This window comes from Pelmatolapia mariae, linkage group LG1 (assembly GCF_036321145.2).
Source record: "Pelmatolapia mariae isolate MD_Pm_ZW linkage group LG1, Pm_UMD_F_2, whole genome shotgun sequence".
Classification (NCBI taxonomy): domain Eukaryota; kingdom Metazoa; phylum Chordata; class Actinopteri; order Cichliformes; family Cichlidae; genus Pelmatolapia; species Pelmatolapia mariae.
The window spans coordinates 10,903,215-10,911,868 of record NC_086227.1 but is presented as its reverse complement, the minus strand read 5'-3'; the positions used below and the strand labels follow the sequence as shown (position 1 = coordinate 10,911,868).

Genomic DNA, 8,654 nt, shown 5'->3' with positions numbered 1-8,654 from the left:
CGCTCAGCAGCGCCACCTCTCAGTGGGAGGACCGATCAGTCTGTAACACAGTGCACAGCTCACTGACTGCTGGTTAGTGATGTACTTGAACACCTCCTTATGGCACTTTTAAAAATGACAACTTTACCGAAGCAAAAGTACATCCTCCTTCTTCTTTCATCTGCTCCCTCTAGGGCATAGGTGTCAAACTCTGGCCCGCGGGCCAAATTTGGCCCGCAGCCTAATTACATTTGGCCCGCGAAGCCATACCAAATTACTATTAGAGCTGGCCTACTGGTATTATACAGCTAATATATATATTGTTTAGTATTAAGCTTTGCTTGTTCCATATTCAGTTTTTCAGCAAAACTTGTTTGAGTCCATAAGAAAAGATTCATTCTTATATCTGGAGAAAGATTTTTTTTTTCAATAAATATTAATGTTAGCCCGTGACTTTGTTCCAGTTTTGAATTTTGGCCCACTGTGTATTTGAGTTTGACACCCCTGCTCTAGGGGTAGACACAGCGGATAAACAGCCTCCTCTGTCACACCAACCCTTTGCATGTCCTCCTGTGAGGTATTTCTCTGTTTTTCCTGCCTGGCAGCTCTATTTTTAACATTCCTAGTCCAATACACCCACTGTCACTCCTCTGCACATCCAGGCCATCTCAGCCTTGCCTCTCTAACTCCCCAAAATGCTCACCCTGAGCTGACCGTCTGGTGTACTCATTTCTAATCCTGTCCATTCTGGTCACTCCCAGTGAAAAGCTTAAACTCTGCCACCTCCATCTCTTTTTGTCAGCACAACTGTTTCACAGGTCTCAGTACAATCTTGTAAACATTCCCTGTCACTTTTGCTGCCATGTTTTTGTCACAAATAACCCCTGCACTGTTGTGCAGAAGCAAAAAATACCAAATGACTTCTGAGCCATGGCACATGACACAGTTAAGAGTCATAAGGTCATTAGGTATGTTTTTACATGTTGTGGGTCATTGTTGTCATTGAGTTGAACTATTCTTCTGTTTTCAGTTATACTCAGTAAGCTGTTAGTCTTTCTTCCTTCCTTCTTTATTTAGATTGTAAATATTTTATTTTATTAATTTGGTAAAATTAATCAAGATTATAATATCCTTGGGAACTTAAACTAATAAGTTTAAGTTCCCAAACTGGGCCCTGATAAAGTATATATTCAAAACAGAACTCGGGTAAATTACTATGGCACAAAAATAATGCCATAAATGACCTTTTCTTGCCTCTTGAACTTGCTGAAATACATTTACTACTCCAGCCCTGGTGGTGCGCGACAGTAACGAGACAGCTGAAATATCCGGAAGCGTAAAGTAAAAGAAAGCGAAGAAGACACGTTGCATGTGATTGGCTGTTTGAACAGCATGGCGTTTGAATGGGAGCAGGAAGATCTCAGAGAGTTAGCCGACTAGCTTGGAAGTTAGCCAACTCCGTGTTTTCTTGTCTTTCACCCACGCTAGCTTTAGTTACACATTCCCAGTCGTTTGTTGACGCGATGTTTCATGCTCGACTTACACTAAGCAGATGACTCTGAAATAAACATATGTCCGAATAGGTAAGTAGTCACTAAGCTAGTTAACGTTCAACCAATGCTAACATCGTTTACCCCGGGGCTAGCGCGGCTTAAGCTAAAATATGTTAGCTAACAACGCTAAACCAGCAGGTGGCAACTGGCACGTTTTGTGAAGCTCTTGGCTTGCTCAGTGTGTTAGTTGCTATATTAGGTTTACGTGTTGTTTTCAGCTGAAACACTGGCGCTCCAGTTGACTCCACGTTTACTCGGGAACGCGGTGTCCTCTGACACCGGGGTCAGCTACATTCTGCTATAATGTGTATATATGTGTAATCAGACATTTGTAAGAGCATGGCAGTCACAGCTTTCGCTTAAGACACTTATTTCTTTAGAAACAGCCTTTTAGCTTTGATTTGCTAGTTTCAGCATGACCCTTGAACTCATTCGTAGATAACTGGATATAAGTTAAACATTACTGCTCAAGAAGAAGTAACAACCAGTTTTGTATTAAAGGTATTTCGTAATATATTTAGGTAATATTAGGAATGGCAAAAATGGTACAAGATCACCTAAATTGGAGAGGTTATTATTGCATCCAGAGGATTTTCATCAAGTTTCTGCACTTGCCCTTCAACTCCAGAATACAGTGTCTAAAAGAATTTCAGAACACAAAATGTTTGCCAGTTTTTCATTTTGAATATAAAAAAACATGCGCAGTTTCTTTTAGCTGCCACTTTAAAGACTGTTCTGTTTTCTTTCTTTTTTTGTGTGTGTGTTAGACAAGAATCCGTCTGATGAGGGGGCACCTACAGCTGTCAGGATGCAGCAGAAAAGGAACATCCAGATCATCGAATGGGAGGACCTCGACAAAAAGAAGTTCTACTCCTTTGGGTTGTTCATGACTATGACAATCCGGGCCACAGTCTACCCGGCCACTCTGATCCGGACTCGACTGCAAGTGCAGAAGGGCAAGTCACTCTATGGCGGCACCTTCGACGCCTTCTTCAAGATCCTGAGGGTGGAGGGCGTACGAGGCCTGTATCGTGGCTTCATGGTCAACACCTTCACCCTCATCTCAGGCCAAGCGTACATAACCACCTATGAGCTGGTGAGGAAGTACGTTTCGCAGTATTCAGAGGACAACACCGTCAAGTCACTGGTGGCGGGGGGCTCGGCCTCCCTGGTCGCTCAAAGCATCACTGTTCCCATAGACGTCATATCTCAGCAGCTGATGATGCAGGGCCAAGGGCAGCACCTCACACGCTTTCGGCTTGACTCAAACACTGAGACTGGAAAGCCAAAGAAAGTGTTTGGCCAAACCAGGAACATTATTGCTCAGATTTTTGCTGCTGATGGGTTCAGGGGTTTCTACAGGGGATATGTGGCTTCTTTACTCACCTATATTCCGAACAGTGCTGTGTGGTGGCCTTTCTATCACTTTTATGCTGGTAAGCGGAAGCTATAGTGCAGTTTCTTGACTTTGAGGCTGTAAGTCTGTCTTATCTTTTGTGTCTTCATTGTTTGAGTAAATTTGTAGTGTGAATGAATGCTTCATGGCCTCAACATGTGATTAATAACATATCTGCATGTGTAATGTTCTGCAGAGCAACTCTCTAAACTGGCTCCCAGCGACTGTCCTCATCTAATCTTACAAGCCATGGCTGGACCACTAGCTGCTGCTACTGCCTCTACTGTCACCAATCCAATGGATGTGGTCAGAGCCCGAGTCCAGGTAAGCTATTATATTTCTTACCAAATACAAATGTTGGAAGTATAGACTGTATATAAAGGAAAACTGCTTCCTGTCGAATGGCCAACAGGTGGTGGCACCTTTGGTTGCAAAAAGAAGTGTGTGAAAATGACCCTTCCTATTCTTTATCACCAGCAGGATTGCCTGTGCTTCCAGCTTTGCATATCCATTTTTAAATGTTGGTAGAAATGCAACCAAATAAGTTAGAGCATTATTTTTTTGCATATAAAACTTCAGGAGTTGCGCTTACATATCGCACCTTCAGCATGTCCCAGACGGCTGTTTCTTTCTGCTAATGTCAATCACGTGAAAAGCATGTGCAACAACACAAACATTATAATGCAGCTGCAGGTGTTTTATCAATATGATCAGCTGTTCACAGCTCTTCCTGTGTCGCAATATATATCATCACGTTTTCATCATAAACTGTTAAATGTTTTCATGAGCCACTAACTGCGAAAACAAAAAGATGTAATTCCGCCTCCCCCTTTATTCCCCTCTCCAAGGCTTATCACAGCTTTACTTGTGTTATTAAAAAGTCATGTTTGACTTTTGTGTCTTAGAAGTTTGAATGCACTTTTGGAAATGGCCTATGTTGATGTGCATGCATACTTTTTGCATATTGGCCACAATATGCATTTATTTTCATTTTTGCTGCAGATTATAGCAAGAGTACCTCAAAAATGAAGTTATAAATGAGTGAATGAATAAAATTTGTGATTTGAAAGGATTTTATGCAACTTTTTTTCATTGACAATTTTGAGGGACATTATGGCTTTTCTGTATCTGGAGAATAATGTGTTTTAAAAAAACATTTTAAGTTTCTTGGTGGTCTGTTGCACTTTGAAGCAATTTATTTAGTCACTCTGGACTTATTGCAGACATATGATTGGGGTGATGGGAGTGTTGTAATTTAAAATTCCTGTGTATACGCTGTACATATGGCTTTTGAAGATAAAGCTAAATATGACTTTAGTGTCATATTTTACAACACATTCAACATGCTATACATAAATACAACCTCTATATCCCAAATTTTAATCAAGGTTCAAGGTTCAAATAAAGAACCTTGATTAAAATTTGGGATGTAGAGGTTGTATTTATGTATAGCATGTTGAATGTGTTGTAAAATATGACACTAAAGTCATATTTAGCTTTATCTTCAAAAGCCATATGTACAGCGTATACACAGGAATTTTAAATTACAACACTCCCACGGCCCTCAGTGTTACACTAAACAAACATAAATATTTTATAGGGGTGCAACGATACTCGTATCGATATTGAACCGTTCGATACAGTGCTTTCGGTTCGGTACGCATGTGTATCGAACAATACAAAATTTTTAATTTATTTTATCAACTTTTCTTCTGACGATGCTGTCTGTGTTGAGCGCTCAGTGGATCTGCGTTCGACTACTCCGCCTAGGCTGCACTGTCAAGCGCAGATCCACTGAGCGCAGCGCAAGCTAGCAAGACAGAAGCTAAACTTGTTGCAACAAAGCAAATTGAACCTCCCCCACCCTCATTCAGATCTGGCCTTTGGAACTATTTTGGTCTTCATGTGAAGTATGACCCTGAAGGTAAGCGCGTCATGGACAAAAGTAAAACAGTATGTCGGATGTGCCACGCAATGCTCAATTACATGGGTGGGAACTACTGCGTTAGCGCAGTTTGCTCGTTAACGTGTTGACGCCGTCCAGCCCCACGCACGGGGCGATCCGCGGTAGCTCGTTAACGGAGATTTGCCGTGTTGTGGCGTTAACGTCATTTCAGATTAACGTAGACAGCACTAGTGGGAACAACGAATATGACTGCACATTTACTCCGACATCATCCTAGTGCAAAGACAAGTGGAAGCAGACAAAAACAACAAGCACGCATGCTACAAACTTTACCCGAGTCATTTAGCAGCCGTTAGCACATGATTCTCCTTATGGGGACCTGATATGTTTAATATGCTGCTGAGAGTGTACCCCAGAAGAAGCGTATAGTATAGCTTTTATTTTGGAAAGAGCCCTTTCTCTGTAATAAACTCTCTTTTTCCAAAGATGAGGGATTTCTCCATCAGATATTTATTTTTTTATTACTTTGTCGTTTCAGCAACATTAAATTTAAAAACTGTACTTTTGAGTTAAAATATATATTTATAATTTTAATAAATGACAAATTAAAAAAGCATGAACATTTTTTTGTATCGAAAAAAATATCGAACCGTGACACCAAAATATCGAACCGAACCGAACCGTGAATTTTGTGTATCGTTGCACCCCTAACATTTTATATACACAACAGAGTCCAAGACAATCCATTTGTTTGAAGTCAAGAGTTCATGTGCATAAGTCTACTGTACATTTCTGTGTGTAGCTTGCATGTTCCCTCTGTGCTTACGTGGCCTTCATGGCTGCCTTGCCACATGGCTGCCTTGCCACAGTCCAAAAACATTCATACTAGCATAAATAGTAGTTATAAATTGGCTGTAAGTGTAAATGTGAGGAGTTGTCTGGGTGTGTGTTACAGTTGAATCCTTGTAGAGTCTGTGATGTAACGTACACATGTGGTCGAGGCTGTTACCAGCATTCATACCTGCGGGTGTTAACCACCTTGTAATTATGTCCAGGTGTCTTATATGCGATGGCAGCCTTGATAGAAACAAATCAAATCTATAAAGTCATTATAAATAATGCTGTGATTATTATTCTCTATACTGAGGTGGTGATGGTTCTCTCACTGATAAACTGAAGAACTGCAGAGAAAATGTAGCCAGAAATGCACAGGAGGAATCGAAAGTACAGAAAAGGCCGATTATATTGGTTGAGGGCTCCATTGATGTGACGTATAGTTACATTTCCAGAGAGGTGCATGTCGGGTTATGCCATGGGTGATAGTGTAGAGTTTCAGAGGTGTTTGTGGTTATGACATACTTACAGTGATGTTTCAATGCAGAAGTCAAAATCAACAGATTGGCAACCTGTCCGAGGCGTCCTCCACCTCCACCACCCTTTAATGGATGGTCTCATTAGAGTCAAACATGATCAGGAAATGTCATTTATTTATTTATTTATTTATTTATTTAGGATCGGTGCTGTTCTTCTTTAAGTTCTCTCTAAACCATAGATGGTCTGGTAGCCCTTGGTTAATAATTAATTTCCCAGCTCTTACTTCAAGATCAGGCCCAGCTTGTAAAACAAACAAGCAAACAAAAAAACATGACCAAAGAGTAAAACTTTATTTTGACAGTGACTCACAATTTTTTATTTTTTTTGGGAACTAACTCGCAGTTTCTCCCTTAAAGCAGAAACCTTACATTACTAAAGGTAAATAAGAAAATGTTTGCCTTGACTGACTAGATTCAACACATTACCCAGCCCTACTCTTAGCTTTGATATGTTTGTGTGGTTCTAAATGATAATGGGATTTGTATGTGTTTAGGTTGAAGGGAGGAACTCCGTCATTGAGACGTTCAGGGAGCTAATCAAAGAGGAGGGTTTCTGGGGATTGACCAAAGGACTGTCTGCACGCATCATTTCATCCACACCCACCGCCATCGTCATGGTGGTTGGCTATGAGACACTAAAGAAACTGAGTTTGCGACCAGAGCTGGTGGATTCAAGACACTGGTAGAAGATATCTGGAGAGACAATATAAGGACCAGTTTATTGTGCCATTTGTAGCCCTCAACCCTAATTTAGACTTTGTGTATAAGCACTGAGTGAAAAAAGGGTTTGCTTTAATTGCATTTAACAGCCCTGGGGTCAAAATGGAGTAATTTAAATACACACTATGAATTCTAATCTTCAAACTTCAAACCAACTTCAAACAAACAAACCAGTAACCTTAACATGAATTTCCTGGCTATTAAGAATATTAATCAGGTTTACAGTTTTTATGTGTTGATGATTAACAGAACCTGCTGCTGTTTGGTACGAATTAAAGGGGTGAATGCCATTTTGTTTCAGTAATGGCGAGGGCATGGAAGATAATGCAGCCTAATGGGACTTACTTTATATATTTACTTTATATATTTGATCCTCATATGTGTTGGCATTTTGATGATTGAAAGTCTTGTTTGAGGACCTTTGCTGTGGAGAGTTGATTGCTGACAGTTATTATGTTTGATCATTTGTGAGAGTAACCAGATGGTTACTGTAGTAACCTGTGTTTGTACTCTTCTAAAAAAAAGCCAAGAAGTGTTTTGATGATGGTTTGGATAAAGTTCATTTAACTGGCGATGACGCATTCACATCAGCAGTAAATAAATCTTTCCCAAGTGTTTGTGTCCTTATGTTCACCAGACTGGCTTTTATCTCCGTTTTGCAGTTCCTTTTTCTTGGCCTTTCTTTTTTTTCTTTTTTTTTTTTCTTAAACCTGCCTTTTTAATGCTTTTTAAAGCTGTGTGCATCAGCCAGGTTGCATTCAAACATTTCATTTTAGAATCTACAATGTGACAGATTTTTATTTTGATTCAAAGTCATCATGCAATTGACACGATCCAAAACATGGTGCATATACCGTATAATGTTTTATTTACACTTTTTACTGACTTTACTGAGGGGTTTTATTAGCAGTGTTGAAAATATCACTGTGATCAAGCTGGTTAGTAAAAGGCTCATTTAGTGTTTTGTTATCTAACGGGAAGGCGACTACAAGTGAAATCGTTCCATTATGCTCGGGCTGTGAGGCTAACCTGGTTGTGAACTAACTGCTGTTTTGCTATTGTGACAGTATATGTGCAATAATGTGAATGCTTTGTCCATTTCAGCACAATGTATTTGTATGTTTCCTCCAAGCTGTGTGAATTTTAAAGACACCTAAATTATTATTATTATTATTTTTTCAGGTTTATTTTCTTTTGGGGAATATGGTGACTAAAATTTGCTTAAGAGGAGTAACTTTGGGCTCACATAAGTGTTTTTAGTTGCACTTTAAGGAAGGTAGTCAATTACAAAACAAAACATTTATTTTAAATAATGTGATATGGTCAGATTGTAGAAAGGATTCTAAGACAGGAGAAGGTAACGTGTCTAAAAGTTTAGGTGGAGCCATAGCTGTCCATGTGTTAAGTTACACATACATCTGCTGTGTTGGAATAACTCACGGGATCCCAGTTGGACTTTGGAATGAACTAAAACTAAGACTCCATATGGATGAGCTGGGAATTAATGCAAAATGGTGTTTAAGATTAATCCTTTTTTTCCCATTTTCATTTGTGCAGCCTCGAGTGACTAATGAAAGTGATATATTTTTGTCTTTTACTGTAAATCTAAACCTGATTATGTCACGCAGAATACACGTGGGTTCATATCATGTGTCAGTGTGTCTTCAGGTATTTGTTCAATAAAAAATAAGAGCTATAAAAACTATAAGAAGGGGTCTGTCAGTTAT

The 8,654-nt window shown here is 39.6% G+C and overlaps 1 protein-coding gene across 1 annotated transcript; it reads left to right on the top strand.

Moving 5' to 3' along the window:
* Positions 1 to 1,363: 1,363 nt before the first annotated feature.
* On the top strand, positions 1,364 to 8,614 carry LOC134633712 (solute carrier family 25 member 44-like). The gene is made up of 4 exons (XM_063482738.1): positions 1,364 to 1,562; positions 2,300 to 2,968; positions 3,125 to 3,252; positions 6,702 to 8,614. Exons 2-4 carry the CDS (start codon positions 2,341 to 2,343, stop codon positions 6,891 to 6,893), a joined length of 948 nt encoding a protein of 315 aa, XP_063338808.1. The 5' UTR covers positions 1,364 to 1,562; positions 2,300 to 2,340; the 3' UTR covers positions 6,894 to 8,614.
* Positions 8,615 to 8,654: the final 40 nt, after the last annotated feature.

Coding starts and splice junctions, on each gene's coding strand:
- LOC134633712 (XM_063482738.1), top strand. CDS start 2,341: ATGCAGCAGAAAAGGAACATCCAGATCATCGAATGGGAGGACCTCGAC. Junction 2,969..3,124: donor TTTCTATCACTTTTATGCTG/GTAAGCGGAAGC, acceptor AATGTTCTGCAG/AGCAACTCTCTAAACTGGCT. Junction 3,253..6,701: donor TGGTCAGAGCCCGAGTCCAG/GTAAGCTATTAT, acceptor GTATGTGTTTAG/GTTGAAGGGAGGAACTCCGT.